Source organism: Myotis myotis, unplaced genomic scaffold, assembly GCF_014108235.1.
Source record: "Myotis myotis isolate mMyoMyo1 unplaced genomic scaffold, mMyoMyo1.p scaffold_m19_p_16, whole genome shotgun sequence".
Classification (NCBI taxonomy): Eukaryota; Metazoa; Chordata; class Mammalia; order Chiroptera; family Vespertilionidae; genus Myotis; species Myotis myotis.
Window position 1 is genome coordinate 45,984,972 of NW_023416320.1, and position 20,731 is coordinate 46,005,702.

Genomic DNA, 20,731 nt, shown 5'->3' on the forward strand with positions numbered 1-20,731 from the left:
GCTGTTGACTGAGTTTGCAGACCACTGCTCTAGTCCAAAGCAGTGGTTTTTGTTTTTTCTTTAAATCTATACTGTTGAGTATTACAGATGTGAATAAAACTTATTTCATGTCTGAAAACCATGTGGTCTCAAGAACACAGTTCAACAAATTAAGACTTCTCTACTCAATGGAACATTTACAAAATACCCACCATGTATGTAACAAGTACTAGGGAACCTTCTTTGCATGATTTTGGAAGTGTAAACAGTGTGTCCAAAAGAATGAACAGTTTAAAACCTGAGTTGTAGCCTGAGCACAGCATGGTGTTCTAAAGTCAGAAGACACAACTTGTTTAATTTCAGCTTTCTCTCTTGCTCTTGGGTCTTCAGGCAAGAGATGAAACTTGCCTCCTCCATCTATAAAGAGAGAATTGGTCCTACAGAGTTGCTTAGGATTATGTGTAAAAGCATCTCCTATCAGTTGAGTTCATTGAGGAAATCTCCTTGATAAAGCCACTTGGTGGGCTATCTGCCTTGCATCCTTTGGTGATACACCAACCTAACTATTGCCTCCTCCAAGCTATAAGATGTTTTTGCAAACCTATCAAGGACAGCAAAGAATGATTCATAAAAATTAAAGTTTGGTCAGATGAGCTCTCTCATTCCAATATTAACATTTTAATGCTGTTTAAATATTCGATTAGATATATCATTTCCATGAATAGCTTATTAAGGAATTTTGAGTCTTCTTAAATAGGCCTAACTCATAAAATGTCTTAAATATTTCAGGGATTATTCATTATAGCAGTATTCCATGTAAGATTTCAGATATGATGGTTTTATAAGACTAATGACTGCTGGAATTGATTAATTTTTGAGTAAAATTCATATTAGTTTCTTTGACGATTTATAAAGTACTTACCATCATGAATTTTCATGAATGTAGTATTTATTTATACATACATACATACATACATATATATGTACATATATATATATTGATTTCAGAGAGGAAGAGAGAGGGAGAGATAGAAACATCAATGATGTGAATCAATGATTGGCTGCCTCTTGCATGCCCCACACGGGATTAAGCCCGCATTCCAGGCATGTGTCCTGACCAGGAATCAAACCATGACCTCCTGGTTCATAGGCTGACGCTCAACCACTGAGCCACACCAGCTGGGCTGAATGTAGTATTTATTAAAGCTTTTTTTCTTAGTTAAAAGTAATGCCAGATAAACAATTATTACTTAAGTCTATCATTTATTTAGGAAAAAGTTTTACACATTAGGATAAAGTAGTAAAGAAGTTAACCAAGAACCTAATTCTTTTTTCTTTTTTTAAAAATATATTTTATTGATTTCTTATAGAGAGGAAGGGAGAAGGATAGGGAGTTAGAAACATCAATGAGAGAAACATCTATCAGCGCCTCCTGCACACTCCCCACTGGGTATGTGCCCGCAACCAAGGTACATGCCCCTGACCGGAATCGAACCTGGGATCCCCCATTCCGCAGGCCAACGCTCCATCCACTGAGCCAAACCGGCTAGGGCAAGGCTCTGATCTTTTACCACCTCACTCAGAATGATATGCCCTGGCTAAATCTTATCTCATACTACAAAAACCTTAAGCATGTGGATGACTGCCTTTTACAATGCCTAGCATCAAAACCATGACCCAGACTGCCATCTTTAAAAGACGGCAGTTCAAGTAAATAATCTCTATTGCAACCTGGCATAGTATTTTTCACTTAAAAGAGTTAGAAAAAATGAAAACACATTTCTCTACAAAAATTGAACCCAGGTTAGAAAAATGTTATGGAGCCAAGTAATGACTTTAAGAGTATATTTGCAGTAATGGCAGCAGTGGCAGCTGACTGGCCCATATGCCACACACGTATGCAAGCAAGTGCAGACAAGCAGAACACACAGCACTGCTCACAAAGACTTCAGAGCAGACGAACAGTTTTTCCAGTTACTGTCAAGAAGTCATCATCAGCCAAGGCACGCAATGCTTCCTCAAACATATCTTTGGTAATTGCCTTTGGGAAAAAGGAGAGAAACAAATATTTTACACATATCAAGTACTCCTTTACCTCTTATATAGAGATAGCTTGGCATCTGTCATTAACTACTCAACTATGCCCCCAACTAGCAGTGCAGCCACAGATAATAAATACATAAGTCAAGGGGCATTATTATAGCAGGCAAAGGCTGGTTTTAGCCATCAGAGTTTTTTTCACTAAACAACTCAAAATAAATTTGATAGTTATTACTACTTTAAATAGCAAAAAACTGCAAACATCCTGACTGTGCAACAACTGATTAAGTAAATGATGAAATGTGTATACAAAAGAATGATACCAACCAGTATGATTAATATTATGAAATCTATTTGCCTTCACAGATGGTGTTAATTTGTTAATTAAAAAAGAAACAGCAAGTTACAAAGCAGCATAATCAACTATGTTCATTTTTTAAAAAGACCACATGTGAATATATACACATGGAAAAATTATAAAAGCAGCAAATAAAATTTAATTGTGATTATTTCTTGATGATGGGTTTATGGGTGATATTCCTTTTCTCCATTATCCTTCACATTTACTACTTAATAAATGAAGGAAAAAATGAGAAAAAGAACTGAAAGTCAATAATAAGATAAAAAAACTCTATTACACATAAAAACACATATGAACACTTACTATGTCAGATTGTCCTCGAATATCTTCAAAAAGTTGCTGGTATTTTAGAGCTGGTGTTTTCCCTTTAGATAAAATAAGTTTTCTCAATGCTTCAGCTAACTCTTCTTTCCGTTTACGAGAAGTGGCACTCATTCCTAATTTAAAAAAATTAATGAAAATATTTCTTCTATAAGAAAGTGAAATGTCTCAAATTTCCATTAAGGTTAGGGGATAGTGGCTGAATGCTAAAATAATATCAATTACATAATTTTCACGTGCGTTTATGTTTAATGCAAATAACAAACCTGTAGTAAGAATAGATATGTCCACAATGCCGGTCCGGGGGTCAGTGGCAGACTGCTTTAGGGCCTCACGATGCAGGCGCTTTGCCTCTTCCACATCAATTGCTTCAACTTTGTTTGAAAACCGTACTTTAGCATGGGCTTCTGCTAAGCGAATCAAAGATTCCAGCTGTCGAGGGTATGCAGAGACCATTCCTCGGCTACTCCCAATCTTCCTCATGTCTACATAAGCCTAGGGTAGACAGAAAAAAATGCCAAAATTCCTTGTTAACAATGACCTTAGTTTTGTGGTTGAGCTTGAAACATTTAGGATTCTATTAAATAAACGAAACTACTGCCAGGCTGTGTGCAGGTACTGAGAGGAATGAAAAGTGAGATCAAGCTTTGTGCCTCCAAGCACAAGAAGGTGGTATCGGATGTGATTTTGGAGAATGGGAGTGAAAGTACGAGGCCCAGTACTCAAAGGACTAAGGCGTAGGCTGCAGTCAGAGCAGAAGACAATCAGGATGCCTAGCTGTAAAAGCTCCTCAGGCACTGACTCCAATTTATGTCCTTGCTGAGGACCCATTTAATAATGTACACAAAAGGTTACTGGGATAATGCTACAAAGGTAAGTTGTATTAAACTTATATATAGATGACATAATTTTATTTCTTTTTGAGCAACTCTCAAGAATAATATGAACGGGCCCTAGCTGGTCTGTCTTAGGAGACAGAGCATCAGCCTACAGACTGAAGGGTCCCAGGTTCGATTCTAGTCAAGGGCATGTACTGGCTGTGGTTTGATGCCCAGCCCTGGTCAGGGAGCATGCAGGAGGCAACCAATTGATGTGTCTCTCTGTCTCTCCCCTTTCTGTCCACTCTCTCTAAAAATCAATGGAAAAATACCCTCAGGTGAGGATTAACAACAACAACAACAACCAAACAAACAAACAAAAATAATACAAATGGAAAATTAGTATTATCTTCAACTTTTGAATATTTGGGGAGCTTCATTCGGATGCAAAGCCCATAAAAATCCTCTATGACAATGATTGAATAACCTAATGTGTCATCATGCACTGCTGCCTATGTAAGTGATACTGAAAAGTGAACATAAAATATTTTATTTTTTAGAAATAAGAAAATGGGCCGAGACCGGTTTGGCTCAGTGGATAGAGCGTCGGCCTGTGGACTGAAAGGTCCCGGGTTCGATTCCGGTCGAGGGCATGTACCTGGGTTGCGGGCACATCCCCAGTGGGAGATGTGCAGGAGGCGGCTGATCAATGTTTCTCTCTCATCGATGTTTCTAACTCTCTCTCTCTCTCTCCCTTCCTCTCTGTAAAAAATCAATAAAATATATTAAAAAAAAAAAAAAAAAAAAGAAATAAGAAAATGGAAGCTCAGAGAAACTGGATTACTTGTCCAGAGTTACAAAGTCACTAAGTAGAATGACCTACACTTCAACTCCTATATTCTGATCTTAAATCCACTATACTTCATGGGCCTGTGTTACCTCGATGAGAGCTTGGCTGGCTTCCTGGCTCAGCCGAGGCATGACCATGCTGTGAGCGTAAGCAATGTAATCCTTTAGCACTGCCATGTCCATGAACTCCTCCTCCATTTGCTCCTCGCTCTGGTAGTAAAGAGCGACAAGGTGGTGAGCCAGACGCCTGTCATAGGCTTCATCCTGAGGGTCCAACATGAGGAAGATCAAATCAAACCTGAGAAAATATTGTAAAAGCAACGTGTTCATAGTTGGGACACCAACATATCTATAAGCATAATTTAAAAATCGCTCTTGGGCTACCTAGGCATGTACAGTGAACATGGCATTTATTCAGGCATCTGAGGATTCTCCCCAAGACCCTTCTATCCAGGTCGCCTACTGAGCCTTCAGACCAATCCAATTCACCCTGCTCTGTTCCCATCCAAGTGACTGTTTGCCTGGCCAGAAACAGCTGATTCAAAGAATTAAAGATTTCCCTGAGGGAAATGTTACTATAATTTTAAAGATTGGAATATATAAATAAAAACACATTCAGCTGCTTAGAGAAAAAATAACTATTTGGTTAAAAAGTCAATTAAAATGCAAAATAATTTTATGGAACACATGAATATTTGTAGTAGTGGATTGAGCAAAAGTGAGAATTATATGATTATGCTTTAAAAAATTTAACTTTTCAGAAAGTTATCTACTACGTGAAGCTATTCTCTGTAGAACAGAGTATAGTGGTTGATTCTCAATAGTGGCTTTAGGAATGAGATAAGAATAGTGGGTGAAGGGCTTCTGAAATAGATGCTAAGGTGAAATGTCCTAATTGCTTCAAAAAACAAATGAATATTAAGGTGCTGCCCATAGCTGAGTAAAGAAACACACAGTCCTTGCAATGAAAACCCTTCACCAACCAAATTTGAAAATTTTTGCATTCAAGAGTTTGTGATATTAGCAGTTGTTGAATATTAGTATTTCCTTTCCTTAATCCCACCCTGAAAATTCTACAAATAAGCAAAGAACAAACATCTTTTAAATAAAAATGTTTTCATACCTTGATAATAACGTGTGAGGTAGCTGGATATTTTCAATGGTAGTTTTTTTAGGATTCCATTGAGACTCAATAGGATTTGCTGCTGCCAGGATAGAAGTGCGTGCATTAAGCTGACAAATAATCCCAGCCTATCAGAGAAAACAGTGCAGTTAGATGTTTCACTTGAATGATGGCTGGAACTGTGAGAGACATCTTTTCCTGGCATGGCCTCTACCATGTCTCCAATGTCACCAGGAGCCACACCACCATGTAAAGGTGACTCCAGTGGTCCCATTTGGGACAACACCCTGTCCTTGGATTCATGTAAAGCACTGAGTTTTAGGTAACTGTATATACTATAACTGCATCTTTCTCCAAAACTAAATCCTTTGCATGAGCTGTAGGACAAAATTAAAATACATTATTTCATAAAGAGGATCCTGTAAAAAATACTCAAGAGATTTAGCTGCAATCTAATAGTAAAAGTATTTACCAGTTTCCTACATTTCAAATGTGTCCACATTTATGGGTGGAGAATGTGACGTACCTTTGCAATGGAAAGGGTCTGCTGTTCCATGACTTCATGCAATACTGATCTTGTGCTTTCATTCATCTTGTCAAACTCATCAATACAGCAGATGCCGTTATCACTGAGGACAAGGGCACCAGTCTGCAGCACAAGCTGCCTTGTCTCGGGGTCTTTCATTACGTATGCAGTGAGACCGACAGCACTGGAGCCCTTTCCAGATGTGTACTGGCCCCTGGGGACCAGGTTGTACACATACTGCAGTAGCTGGGACTTGCTGGTCCCAGGATCACCGCACAGGAGAATGTTGATCTCAGCACGAAATTTGCCCCTTCCTGTGTGACTAAAATCCTTTCTTGTTCCACCAAAGAGCTGAAGCAAGATCCCCTAAACAAAGAAACATGTTTCAACATTCATTTACTGTAGAATAACTGAGATATAGTGCCGGGAGCCGGTCCATCCTTGCTGCTTGACAGTCACTACAGGGAAGAAACATCTGCACAGCATATGTTTCAAGGGACCTGGCGTATATGGCATACTGTTAATATGTTTGCTCACCTTCTTGGCGCTATGTGTTTTAACCAAGGTCACCTCTCTGAGAAAGGTTGTTTCCCCAGGAAGGGATTTTCCCCTGAAGTTAGGGAGGGAATAAAACCCCTTAACTGCCAGGCGGGTAGCTAATCACTTTAACTACGAACAATCATGCTTAAGCTACATAATCTTTACTCCCTGGAATGGAGATAAGAAACGCCCTAACCTTTGGAATAGAAATTGATAGGAATGGAATCAACTGGTATAAATACAGATGTAACAAAACAACAGGAGACAGAACCTAGGGAGGGAACATGGCTACAGAACCTGGCTGGAGAACCTAGCAAGAGAACATGGACACCGAACCTGGCTGGAGATCCTAACCAGAACTTGGCTGGAGATCCTGGATAGAACCAGGCGAGAGAACCCAACTATGCTGATGAACTGAACGCTGTCCCCGTGTCATTCATTCCTTCTTCGCCGACTCCGTCCACACCTTGGGGAACCCCTAGACCTGTTGGGGCTGGACCCCAACAATATAGTTTAACCCTTTTTGGTCCAACGTGGAGGCTGACTCGACAGACAAGGCGCTAGGATCAGGTCCAACGTGGAGGCTTGAGGTTGACACCACAAACCAGTTCAACATTCAATCCCATCAATTAATTTGGACCAGACTGTTTGAATTCCAAAAATAAAACTGGACCGCAAAGGGTTAAATGTTAGAGGTACTTTTCTACTCTATGAATTATAATTTAAGAAATTTAAACAAAGGTATAGAAAAATGAATGTGACACTGCCTTAAGTTATCACTAACCAATTTATACATTAGCACACACCATATCAGAATGGTGGTCGTGTAAATCCCTCTTCTGTGTACCTTTTCAGAGATATGGTAACATGTAAGTTTGGTGTAGAGAAGCATGTCAAACTCAAAGGCTAACACGGGTCAAATGAGGCATGCAGCCTGAGGGCCATGAGTTTGACATGCTTGGTGTAGAGATAAAGAAATGGACAATGATGTTGTGATTCTCCTCAACCTATAACCAGGTCAGGTTGTGAGCTCCTTGCTCTGCCCAATAGGCAGCAGCTCTTATCCTTTATGGTGGGGAGGGGTGGTGGTCATGGGGGAAGAGATGGATGTTTACACCAAGCATGTCAAACTCGTGGCCAGCATGTTTGACATGCTTGCTTTACACTCTGGTCACAAAGAACGTTTTCTCAACCACAAATTAAAAATCCACCATCACTGCCCTGACCAATGTGGCTCAGGTGGGCACTGTCCCATGTGCCAAAAGACTGCTGGTTCGATTCCGTCAGGGCACATGCCAGGGTGTGGGCTTGGTCCTTGGTAAAGGGCATGAAAGAGGCAGTCAATCGATGTTTTGCTCTCATATTGGTATTTCTCTCTCCCCCCCCCTCTCTTTTCCCCTCTCATTTATCTAAGTATCTATATATCTATCTATATCTGTATCTATCTATCTATCTATCTATCTATCCATCCACACACACACATATATTTTAAAACTCCATTGTTACCTTCTTTATATCTTCATGTTCATAAATGCTTGGTGCCAAGGCTGAAGCAAGTCTCTCATAAATGTCTGGTTTTCTGGAAAGTTCCTTAAGCAATTCCACACGCTTTTCTGAAAAAAGTTTCTGCTCTGCTTCTTCATCAAGGCCATGCAGACGTTTTGCATCAGTTTTTCGATAATGAATGACATCAATGTGGGTTTTGTAGACAGACTTCACATTACTCACTCTTGGATTGACTCGAATAGGCACAGCTCGATAGATGCCTGAGGGCATAACCACGAGATATACATACTTTTACCTCCCACTACCAGGCTCAGGTAAGCAGTGCAGACAGCTGGCACCAGAGAGGTGAGCTTCCCAGCACTCTGCCTCCCTGGGCCTGCCTAGGTGTAGGTTCAGGATTACACCGTAAAGCTCTCCGCCAAAGGGGACAGGATCACGTTGGAAAGAACACAGGTTTCTGAAAATGGGTTTCATCTGTCACCACTTGTTAGCTCTGTGATCTTGGGCACCTATATGCGCATAACTGCACTACATATAATCATTCTTACTGAAATTACTTTGTTTCTAAAACAATGCTTGGCTCATGGCTGTGTTCAATAAATAGTATTTTCATTTCCCTTAAGTAGACAATCTGCTTAGTAATTATTTGAACAGAACTAAATACTACTAAAATCCTGTACCAAAAATTTGGAAAGGAAGTTCAAGTCTTTTAAAAATCACCCACAAATTATTTTAGACAATAAGACAATCTACTGAGTAAAATGTGAAAATATGATTTAGAAAAAATAACTGTATTTTGTTCCTAATAGGACATATTTCTAGGTGAATGGTTGTGCCCCAGCCTGCTTTCTAAAGAATACAACTTATGGACATTAAAAGAAGTAGATGAACAATCAACTCTTCAACCATACTAGTTCATCCATTCTCCAAGAACAAAAATTTCCCAAATCTGATGTTTATCTTTCACAGCTTTCACAACAAACATCACCTGTCCTTTGTTTATTTAACAGGTCAATGTTATGCAAAGACAGATTAGGGATGGATGACTACGTTTATTATGTTTATGTTTACTATGTTTAAAGCAATACAGTTATCTTTATTGAGGTCTAAAATGATTCATCTTCACAGAACAGCAATGATACTTATTTTACATGTCAACAGCATTCCCCCCCCACCCCCCAATACTTTAATGTGTATCATCACATTAATTCCAATTTCCAATTTAAAATACTGGAGCTCGGCCGAAACCGGTTTGGCTCAGTGGATAGAGCGTCAGCCTGTGGACTGAAAGGTCCCAGGTTCGATTCCGGTCAAGGGCATGTACCTGGGTTGAGGGCACATCCCCAGTAGGAGATGTGCAGGAGGCAGCTGATCGATGTTTCCAACTCTCTATCTCTCTCCCTTCCTCTCTGTAAAAGTTAAATAAAATATATTTTAAAAAAATAAATAAATAAAAATAAATAAAAAATAAAATAAAATACTGGAGCTCGGCTGGTGTGGCTCAGTGTTTGAGCACCAACCTATGAACCAGGAGGTCTTGGTTCGATTCCTGTCAGCGCACATGCCCGGGTTGTGGGCTTGTTCCCCAGTAGGGGGCGTGCAGGAGACAGCCAATCAATGATTCTCTCTTGCCAAAACCGGTTTGGCTCAGTGGATAGAGCGTCGGCTTGAGGACTGAAAGGTCCCAGGTTCGATTCCGGTCAAGGGCATGTACCTGGGTTGCGGGCACATCCCCAGTGGAGGGTGTGCAGGAGGCAGCTGATCGATGTTTCTCTCTCATCGATGTTTCTAACTCTCTATCTCTCTCCCTTCATCTCTGTAAAAAATCAATAAAATATATTTAAAAAAAAAAAAAAAAAGATTCTCTCTTATCAATGATGTTTCTATCTCTTTCCCTCTCCCTTCCTCTCTGAAATCAATAAAAACATATTTGATTAAATACTTGATAAAGTACTTAATATACTTATTAACATAAAAGTATCTTAATATAATATCAATGGTTTCAGAGCGGTAGGGGGGCGGAACTAGGATTACCTATCCTTTTCACTAAAGATGACACATTCTTTCAATTTTTAACACTACACGTGCTTTACAAACTTAAGATTGCTAGTGACAACTGCTAAACTTCATACTGGGGAAGACACAGGATGAGAAGTCCAGATTCACTGAATGGAACAGATGGACTGAATGCCCAGGACCCTTAGCTGCTCCTTGGACGCAATGTCCACACTGCCTTCATTCAAGAACTATGCCTGCCATAAACACAATTACCCCCACCCCCGAGAGGCCAAGTGCCCACACTGCTATGAAGCATCAAAAGAAACTGACATATTCATTTGGTGCAGTGGAGAGTACTCTCTTGGCAGTAATAGAGCATGAGTCCTAGTGTCACAAATTACTTAGGATTTTAGCTACCCTGATCAATACTTCTCTGAATCTCAGCTTCCCCATCTCTAAAAATACCATAATGTGACAGAACCTAGACACAGAATCTACACAGAACCTAGAGACAGAAGAACTTCGCTGGAGAGAACATGGCAAAAGATCCGGGACAGAAACTGGCCACAGAACCTAGAGACAGAACCTAGCGAGAGAACCTGGCTGAAGATCCTAGAGACAGAACCTGGCTACAGAACCTGGATAGAACATGGCAAGAGAACCTGACTAGAACCTGGTGACTGAACCTGGCTGGAGAACCTGGACAGAACCTGGCTGGAGAACCTAGCGAGGGAACATGGCTACAGAACCTGGCTGGAGAACCTAGCAAGAGAACATGGACACAGAACCTGGCTGGAGATCCTGGCTAAGCTGCTGATCAATGAAAAAAAAAAAAAAAAAATACCATAATGTAACTCCCAGAATGGAAGCAGGGTGCTCTAATCCATTTTTTTTCTATAATAAATTTTAACCCTTAACTTTGCATTTAGGAAATAAGTAGAATTATTTAAAATTCCAGAGTTGGTGAGACCTACTTCCTGGAGCTGCTGGCATAGCTCAAATCTTGCCAGTGTCTGAATTTGTTTTCTCAAGATGCCAACACTATCTTTCAAGATACTTGCATAGCTCTGGGTTACTGCAAGAGCAGGAAGCAAGTGACTGTAAGGACAATGCACTGATATGTTCTGTCCTGCCAGGTTAAGAAGAAGTGACTAAAGCAGAACACCCATCTCATGATCTGAATGACAGCTGGAGGCAGGACCAAGCCCCATGCCAATTCATGACCAAGTCAAAGGACTGACTGAAAAGTGTGGTTAAAAGTACGACAGCCCTGGCAGAGTGGCTCAGCTGGCTGGGCGTCGTCCTGTGCACCAAAAGATTGCTGGTTTGATTCCCCCTAAAAGCATACGCCCAGGTTGGAGGCTTGATCTGTGTGGAAGGCAGCCAATCAACGATGTTTCTCTTTCCCTCTCTCTCTAAAAACAAATCAATTGAGCCCTGGCTGGCATGGCTAAGTGATTAGAGCATCAGCTGTTGCACCAAAGGGGTCTTGGGTTCGATTCCTGGTCAATGGCCAATGGCATGTACCTGGGTAGTGCCCTCCCCGCCACCACCCCCTTAAGGGAGAGTGCAGGAGGCAACTAATGGATGTCTCTCCCTCACATTGATGTTTTTCTCTCTCCCCATTCCCTCCCTCCCTCTTTCTGAAAAACAATGAAAAAAATATCCCCAGGCGAGGATTAACAAAAAACAATAAATAAGTCAATGAAAAAAAAAAAAAAAAAAAAAAAGCCAGGACAGGCTTATTGCATTAATACAACCTACATTCCTACCTGTAACGTTCACTCTGTCCCCAGGTTGAACCTTGTCAACAAGATCATTGTGAGCAAAAAGGATGACAGTGTGAGGAGTCTGGCCTGCAGGCATATCTTCGGGAGACTCTTGAAGCTTGATCTGAAGACAGCAGTGAAAACAGAGTCAGCAAAGGAAGAAAGCATAATAAGAATAGCAAGTCTTTGTACCACTTAAGAAAGAAGTACTTTTGATCCCCAGCATTTTTACTTTTTAAAACACTGTTCTTTATTTCAATCTCTAGGTAGTTAGGTTTTTAACAAAGCTTTTAATGTGACATAAACACTTTTTGTGAGAATGTTATTTACTTAAATATTCCATTTGGGGGAACAGGGAGGCAGCAATTTAGGTAATTATTTTTTGCCATTTTAAGGTTTAGTGGGTATCTCTTTGTATAAATGTTTGTCTACATTTCTATTTTTAGAAACTGCTTCTAGATTTCCTGGATGGAAAGGCCTTTCTCAAATCAGGTGACCTCTTGGAAGAGGTTTAAGGATATTAGGGAGGAAGTATGTGCTCTCAATGTAACGAACAGCAAGTTCAGCCATGGCAGGTGTGGCTCAGTTCATTGAGCATCGTCCCATGCACCTAGAAGTCGCCAGTTTGTATGCCCGGGTTTCAGGCTCAATCCCCAGTAGGGGGTGTGCAGGAGGCAGCTGATTGATGTTTTCCTCTCTCCTTTCCTTTCTCTAAATTCAATAAAAACATATTGAAGAAAAAACAAAGAGCATCAAGTGAAAAGGTTTTACAGCAGGCTTGAGCTTGATTGATGATCTATATATATATAAAAGCCTAAGCAACCATCTGACTGTTTGACCAGTAGCTATGATGCACACTGACCACCAGGGGGCAGATGCTCAATGCCCAGGCATGGAAACATGGAACAGACTGATGAATCTCAGAGGGAAGGGGGTAGGGGGGAGGTCGGGAAGAGATTAACCAAAGATCTTATATGCATACTAGAGGCGGGGTGCATGGATTTGTGCACCAGTGGGGTCCCTCGGCCTTGTCTGCAGGGATCAGGCCAAAACTGGCAGTCCGACATCTCCTGAAGGGTCCCGGATTGTGAGAGGGTGCAGGCCAGGCCGAGGGACCCTACCAGTGCACGAATCCGTGCACCACGCCTCTTATCTAGGTATAAAGGAAAAGCTGAGACACTGTCATCGATGAGGTCTGTGGGTACAAAGGTGTGTTGTGGCTGATGATGGGCCATATAGTCTTGGATATGAGTTTAAGACATTAGGTTTTTTTTCTTTTCTTTATTGATTAAGGTAATACATGTGTGTCCTTATCCCCCACCCCCACCCCCCATGTTTGTGTCCACAGATTATGCTTTTATATGCATGTATACAAGTCCTTTGGTTGATCTCTGCCCCTTACCCCCACCCTCCCCTACCTTCCCTCTGAGGTTTGTCGGTCTGATCGATGCTTCTCTGAAAGACATTAGGTTTTATTCTAAGTTTGTTTGGGAGTCTTTGAAGCATTCTATGAATATACACTAAAGATCTTTGAGAGTAGGAGTTCCACCTTTGTATCTCCAGCTCTTAACACCATGCTGGCGTGAGTTGAGGTACATTTGCTCCAATAATTTGTACCAATATTAGATACAATTTACATATTAACGTAATCTTCAATTATTTGATAATTATTTTTCATATTTGTTAATATTTTTCTTACGGATTCCCAATAAGGGAAATTACCTTTTATAGTATTTTGAACACATTCTCCTTACTTAACACTAAAATTATTTAAACATTGCAACAAAATAAAACTTAAGTCCTTGTGCACACTTTTACACTATTACAATAGTAAATAATTTTTCTGCATTTCCCCCACTTATTTCTGTCATTTTAAGAACTTCACTTTAAAAATTTCATGATTAGAGAGGTAAAAGGTCAAACTTCTTATACAATAAAATCTGTGAGAAGAACTTTAGAAAAACTTCTCAAGCCACTTTTTTTTTTTTTTTTTTACCAGTGGAACACTTGCAAAAATGAGTTTTTAACCAAATAACTTTTATGAATCTTAAATATTTTATATAATCTTATTTAAAACACTAAAATATTTTTATAATCTTTAATAGTTCCCACAGAAACATCTCATGTTACATTTAATAAATAAAAGAGACTAATTTGATCTGTCAACCATTAGAGTTAAGATGTGTATGGTGGAGGATGCACTCTATCTTTTTTTATAAAGTATTTTATGCCATGAGAATGTGAAATATGTAATGAACTGGTGCTCACTGGCAATCAAGCAGGGACACTGGCATCCCAAAGTAGAAGCCTTCACTGTGCCCCAAGTATCCAGCCCACAACCCCGTAACAAATCCTACAATCAGAGAGAAGGAATGAGGTAACTGAACACCATTTAGGAAGCAGGGTTTTAAGGCTTCACAAGTGGAGGAGTTTTTTAGGCTTTTTGAGGATCCAGATCAAAGCAGAAAGAAAAGGCAAACATGCCAAAGGGAGGGCCACCCAGCGCACCCAGGAAGGCCACGTACCATCTGCTTGTCGGAAAACACAGAGCGGTTGTGGATCAGTGCCATGCTGTGGGTGGTGTGGCAGCGCTCACAGACACAGGGCTCGGCGATGCGGCCGCGGTCCATCTCCACCTGGGCTGTGTGGGCGCACACCTGACACTGGAAGAAGGCCTCCTGCATCTCTGGAATGAGCTGGGATGTTCTAATTACCATGCCGCTGATGGCGATGAGTTGGTCGATGTCTGCAAGAAGAAGAGAGAGGTCAGCTTGCCCATTAGCCACTGCCCTCAGTTCCGTCAGCTGTGGTATCTCCCTGGGCTGGATTCCTGCCAAGGCAGGTCTGGGTCTGCTGTCAAGCAGAGGCATCCTGGAGGCGCAGAGGTACCTGGTGATGGCGGGGGTAACAGGTAGGCACTGTGGCCAGGGCATGAACATCTCACTGGCTACTTTCAGATCTGGCCTAGAATGCCCTTCCTGTGTCCAGTCTGCCTTCCTATCAACTCCAACGAACCTCTGGCTCTTTCTTCCTGAGTCCCCTATCCAATAGGCATCTTACCACCTTTTTTTCTCAGCTGCCTCCTGTCTGGCTCCAATTCCAGTTTCAGATGTGAAATTCTACACTTTTGCCTATTTTGTCCCACGGCCTTCCACCTCATTCATTGTGCCACGTGGAATTCCTGCTGTCCCAGTGTATGCACAAAGCATGGACTCTAGAGCCACCCGGCCTGGACCTTGGGGACACATATACCTCAGAGTTGTTGAGGATTAAGAGTCAGTTTATATAATACAAGCCTAAGGAACAGTACCTGACAGAGATAAGCACTATATAACTTAGCCAATCTTCATCATATAAGGCCCTCTAGAGACTACTTCCCACTCTACAATTTGGACCTTCCCCAACTTTTCCCTCAACTAATTCCCACTGCTGGTTCTAAATGAGTTACACTGTCATTGCTAGTAAACAAAACAGCGTAGCCAGCTATTGCTGGCCTTATAGATTGTCCTATCCCTTAAGCACTTCCAATGTCCCCACCAGAATTCCTATCAGAGATGATTCCAGGTGATTTCATAAAATGGAAAAAAAAAAATTACAATTCTTCAATAAATAGTGAAGTCCAACACTTGCTCATGTTTATTGGCTGTCTTATTTTCTTTGACGGAATTTTATGTCTTTTATACTTTTACCTAAAGCAGTGTTCATTAATTGCCAATAGCTTTTACACCTCAACCTTTATACATGGCAAATAATGTTTGCCCTGTTTTTTTTTTTTTTTTTTACTCTGATGGCCACCGTCCAGCTTAGGATCCTGTTGCCCTATATTTGAGCTATTGTTAGTCTCCCAATTGAACCTCAGCATACTTTGCACACTGGACCGACCATGACCTTCTCAAGAGTTGTCAATCTTTCTCCTCAATGGCTCCCTATAGACTTTGGAATAAAAATCTCAGTTAAGTTGGAATCCAAAGCTCTTTAGGCCCTAAGCTTTCCAACCTCCGTGCAAACACTGTGAGCCAAACTCCCTGCTTCAGCCATCACTCACTGTGCACTCATAGCTCTGTCTTGCTTCCCTGTGTCTGGCTACGTTCTGCTGTCTAAAGAGAATTCCGTCATGTCTGCTTTCCAAATCCTTGCTATAGTCCCAATTTCTATTTCACCATGAGTTCTTCCCACGTGGGCCCAGTGCTCTCCTTCTCTCCCTGAGTGAGACATCTCCCGCACTGTTCCTCAGTTATTCTAACTCTTCTTCAGTTACTTTCCCAACTAGATTTACTTTTTAAGCTCCAGGGCAGGGATCATATTTGTACTTGTTTTCTACAGTGATTCTGAGAAAGTGTAAAATTATAGTATTTGGATAAGTTCACCTTAAGATAGAGAACAGTTATATACTCTTTTATATAATTTCAGTTAAAAAATGGGTTCATAATCATATAGGTTAGCTGAATCTGATATTATTTTATCAATTTGCAACCTACCACCTCCAATTATTTTAAAGTTCCTTGCCCTGACTGGTTTGGCTCGGTGGATAGAGCTTCGACCTATGGACTCAAGGGTTCCAGGTTCGATTCCAGTCAGGGGCATGCACCTTGGTTGCGGGCCATCCCCAGTGGGGAGTGTGCAGGAGGCAGCTGATCGATGTTTCTCTCATTGATGTTTCTAACTCTCTATCCCTCTCCCTTCCTCTCTGTAAAAAATCAATAAATATATAAAAAAAATAAAGTTCATTGATAAAATAAGGTTTTGCTTATTTTCATGTAAGGTATTTTCCTATTAAAAATATTACCTTCTGGCCCTGGCTGGGAAGCTCAGTTGGTTAGAGTATTGTTCTGATACACTAAGGTTGCGGGTTCCATCTCCAGTCAGAGCATACAAAAGCAATAAATGCATAAATAACATTTTTCGCTCTTTCTCTAAAATCAATTAAAAAATTACCTTCTGGATTCAGGTTCCTCATATTCTTAGTCTTCAATGCATTGAATGGTCTTACTTGAATCTGATGTTCTAAGATTGAGTCAGGATAACGGTCAAAAAAGATCTCATTGACAGCCATATCGAAAGTTGGGATAACCTCCTATAAAAAATGAGAGGATGCCACGCTGTGTTTGCATTTCCATCTTACGGTTAAACATAAAGCACTTCATATAGCAAAGGGTGAAAGCAAAAACACATGGCATAATCCAAAAGCATTATTTTAGTCACACACATACCATTTATAAATCGTGGGTTCACTCAATTATCTTACGTCCACATGCTCTCATTGGGGTTAAATCATATATAAATAGGGCCTTCAGTATGCACTGGCATATTTTAGGCTCTTAGTCAGTAACAAAATAAACATACTTGTATGTTTTATGTCTTACTTTATTCACAGTGAAATGATACCAATAAATTAAGCCATAATTATTTTATTCAAATTTGTCAACACTTGTTCCCCATTCTGTAGCCTTTGGGGCTAGGGAGCTAAGCAACTTGACCCAGGTTCCATAGCTATTAAGCAGAAAACATCAATATTTAAAACTGAGTCTGCTTGCCTCCAAAGTCTATAGCTACAATCAATATAGTTGACATAGTGCCAATTAAACAATAATGCGTCACTGACAGTAATACACACCCCAATTTCAGAAATGTTAGAGTGTGAAAAGAGCTTATCTTAAAGGATATTAAAGATGGCTTTCTAAGGCAAGTTCTTTTGCCTTGCAGGCATATCCTATCTGTTACCACCGAGGAAATTCTGCTACTCAGGAACTCTTAATATATTCTAGATGCTTATGTAATTCATCAATGTCAAAGACAAATTCTTACCTGTGGGTAGCAGATGAGCTGTCTGTATAGATTTTTGTCAAATGATTTTATGTGTTCACAGTTTACATTTAAAAATGGCTCCCCAATAACATTAATCTACAAGATCAAATGAACAAGTTATAGTCTGATTGTTTTGAAATGCATAATTTGAATTTGTAAGTAAGAATATATAATTACCTCCCCAAGTCGTTGCATGTACAGAGGTTCAGTAATGTCTATACCAACATTTTCTTCTTCTTTAGCCAGAGGGTCAATAAAACGCTGAAGAAATCTCTTGATGTGGGGAGAAAAATATTAAGTTTAATGCACTGAGCAAGTATTCAAAATACAAAGTTATGAGTATGTCAATATTACAAAGCAAGAAAATAGCAACAATTCTAAGCTGCATAAAAATCTACCAGCAGGGACTGGCACCAGTGGCTCAGTGGTTGAGCATCGACTGGTGAACCAGAAGTTCATGGCTCAATCCCCAGTGGGGGGAGGGGCAGGCAGGCAGGGGGCAGCCGATCCATGATTCTTCCCTCTCCCCTTTTCTCTGAAATTAATAAAAATATATTTTAAAAAACCTACCACTAGGTATTATGGCTATTTAAATATAGGTCATTAACACTTTCCACCAGCATTTTCAGCCTTAAGAGTGTGAATTTGAACACATAGCTCACCTGAAAATTTTCTTTGCATGTTGCCACATTTACATCTGTTCCCCAAATCACAAGTTTTTGGCCTAGAGACTGCTCACTTGCTACTACATCTTCTGCTGCTGGCTACACAGAAAAATACGACAGAAGCACGTTAAGGAACCACGTTATGCCCCCAAACCAAGCTACCAGAAGACTGTGCTGTGTACTCACCCCATCGGAATGCAAATCCACCTGCAGTCCCTTCCTCGCAGACCCCAGGTCGGGCCTCTGCCTCAGGGGTGTGCCCCTCACACCACTCCTTGGGGTTCCCTCCACTCGAGAGCTGGGGGTGCCATATGTCAGTGGTGAACTAACGTCAAAGTCAAGGGGAATAGCTATAAAAACAAAACGTGTATGTTCATAATGAAAGCCTAGGAGCACATCAAACCAGACAACATAGCATGTTCGCTAATGCTCTAAGCCAGGGGTTCTCAACCTGTGGGTCGCGACCCTTTGGGGGTCAAACCACCTTTTCACAGGGGTCGCCTAAGACCATCAGAAAACACATATATAATCACATATTGTTTTTGTGAGTAATCACTATGCTTTAATTATGTTCAATTTGTTACAATGACATTGGGGATCACCACAACATGAGGAACTGTATTAAAGGGTCGCGGCATTAGGGGGGTTGAGAACCACTGCTCTAAGCCATCTAAATGCAATAGCACACTGGTTGCTTATTGCAACCTCTCCTGGTGGATTCCGAGGTCTATGGAATGTCCTATAAAAAGCACCACGCTCCGCCCTGGCCGGTGTGGCTCAGTGGATAGAGCCTCGGCCTGCAGACCGAAAAAGGGTCCCTGGTTCGATTCCGTCAAGGGCACATGCGTGGGTTGCGGGCTCGGTCCAAAGTGCAGGAGGCAGCCGATCAATGATCCCCTCTCATCACTGATGTTTCTACCTCTCTCTTCCTCTCTGAAATCAATAAAATATATAATTTTTTATGTCTCTGCTCACTGAACCCTGCCGCGTACCACCCCACGGGAAGCGTCACCGGCGCGTTAGCCACGGGATGGCTGCGGGCCGGGCACCCACCTGACGCCGGCATGGGCGGCGGGCTGGAGAACAGCGCGTCCGGCGCGGCCGGGCTCTGCAGGTCGGCTCCGGGCGACGTGGGCAGGGGCTGCAGCTCCCCCGTGGAGGTCGAGTCCTCGCCCCTGCGTCTCTGCGACGGGGGCGACCTGGCATCCTCGCTCCGGGCTTGTGACATACAAGACAGAAAGGGTGGCCGTCAGTTCTCGCGGCCGGTCTTCCCGGGCGTGCGCTGCTCCCGGGAAGTCCAGTTCCTTACGGCACCAGCGCGGGCCCAGCAGAAAGAAGAGTGAGAACGGCATGTGCAACCGGCCGGCATGAGAAAACTCCCGAAAGGGAGGAAAACGGGCGTAAAATCTCTGCCCCTGGAGCCAGCAGGCCCTGAGCAAACAGCGCCCCGGGCCCTCGGCCAAGGCCACGCAGAGGTGGCGGGAAAGGGCCGGAGGGCGGAGCAGGGAGAGGCGGGCGGGGGGCGCGCGGCCGACCCCACTCGCGGGGGAGACTTACGCGTCTGCGCGGGGGTGGCCCTGCGGCGGCTGCCGCGGCGGCTGGGGGTCGACGCCGGGGACGACATGGCGCGCGGAGGACCTCCGCGACACACTCGGGGTCACGCCGCGCCCGCTTCTGGCTGCTCCGCCGCCGCACAGACCCCCTCGCAGCGCGCTGCCCGCGTCGCGGGGTTACCGGGAAGAGCCCGCTGCTCCGACGCACGACGGTCCCGGGCCGCGCTCGGTGGGCTGCGCTCCGAGGGACAGCTCACAAGCCTGGCGCCAGGTTTCCCGCCGGCCGCGCAGTCGTCACCGTCGTCCCCGCCTCCCGCGGCGCCTCACCAATCACAGCGGCGCTTCAGCGTGGCTCCGCCTCCGAGAGGCGCCACTGCGCACCGACAGGGGGGACGGAGCTCCTTCCGCGGCGCCTCGCAGAAGGCGGGCGCAGGCCTCGCGCGGTGCCCCCCCTCCTTTCAGATGGTCTGATCCAGTGCCGGGCGGCAGTTTCGCGGGAAATCCAGGACTTCCCGCCCTCCCGCCCCAGACCTTGTTCACGCTGGGGCTGGTCTGCGCCGGGTCGTTGGCCAAGTAAAATGTACTTGTTTATTCCTTAAGCATTTCATTTCTAAAGACGCTCCAAATGCATTTTCACTCTTTATCAGGGGATAAGCTGTAGATCCCGGCCAAAGACCCCAGTTTTGGGTGCGCCGTGGGATTCCTGTTTCTCCCTAAGCTTCAGTGAACGCGCGCTGAGTGTGCCGTGTGCCACGCACTCCTCCGCCTGTCAGAACTCTAAGCAGTTCACTGCTAAGCGGGTCATTCCTACAGGGAAGGCCTCCCGCCCCGCTAGCCCCGCCCCGGGAACTCCGCCCTCTCCCTGGGAACTCCGCCCC

The 20,731-nt window shown here is 42.8% G+C and overlaps 1 protein-coding gene across 3 annotated transcripts; it reads right to left on the bottom strand.

The window, feature by feature from the left end:
• Positions 1 to 1,222: 1,222 nt before the first annotated feature.
• MCM4 (minichromosome maintenance complex component 4) lies at positions 1,223 to 20,248 on the bottom strand. 3 transcript variants are annotated; one of them, XM_036338720.1, is made up of 16 exons: positions 19,858 to 20,242; positions 19,354 to 19,518; positions 18,487 to 18,650; positions 18,298 to 18,399; positions 17,813 to 17,908; positions 17,636 to 17,731; positions 16,766 to 16,904; positions 14,356 to 14,576; positions 11,834 to 11,954; positions 8,064 to 8,323; positions 6,018 to 6,383; positions 5,492 to 5,619; positions 4,459 to 4,666; positions 2,968 to 3,196; positions 2,684 to 2,817; positions 1,223 to 2,020 (listed from the first exon to the last, which is right to left on the bottom strand). In XM_036338720.1, the coding sequence occupies exons 1-16, from the start codon at positions 19,922 to 19,924 to the stop codon at positions 1,928 to 1,930; spliced, it is 2,589 nt and encodes an 862-aa protein (XP_036194613.1). In that variant the 5' UTR covers positions 19,925 to 20,242; the 3' UTR covers positions 1,223 to 1,927. The 3 variants fall into 3 exon arrangements, with proteins under 3 accessions (XP_036194613.1, XP_036194616.1, XP_036194615.1); XM_036338723.1 differs by lacking the exon at positions 6,018 to 6,383 and having other exon boundaries at positions 19,858 to 20,248; XM_036338722.1 differs by lacking the exon at positions 17,636 to 17,731.
• Between the last annotated feature and the right edge of the window lie 483 nt (positions 20,249 to 20,731).

What these genes read in the sequence shown, in the direction of transcription:
- MCM4 (XM_036338720.1), bottom strand. Translation starts at nt 19,924, where the DNA reads ATGTCGTCCCCGGCGTCGACCCCCAGCCGCCGCGGCAGCCGCCGCAGG. An exon ending in ACATGCAACGACTTGGGGAG is followed by an intron (nt 17,732 to 17,812) that starts GTAATTATATAT and finishes TTGATCTTGTAG; the next exon opens with ATTAATGTTATTGGGGAGCC. An exon ending in TGTTTTCCGACAAGCAGATG is followed by an intron (nt 11,955 to 14,355) that starts GTACGTGGCCTT and finishes TGCTGTCTTCAG; the next exon opens with ATCAAGCTTCAAGAGTCTCC.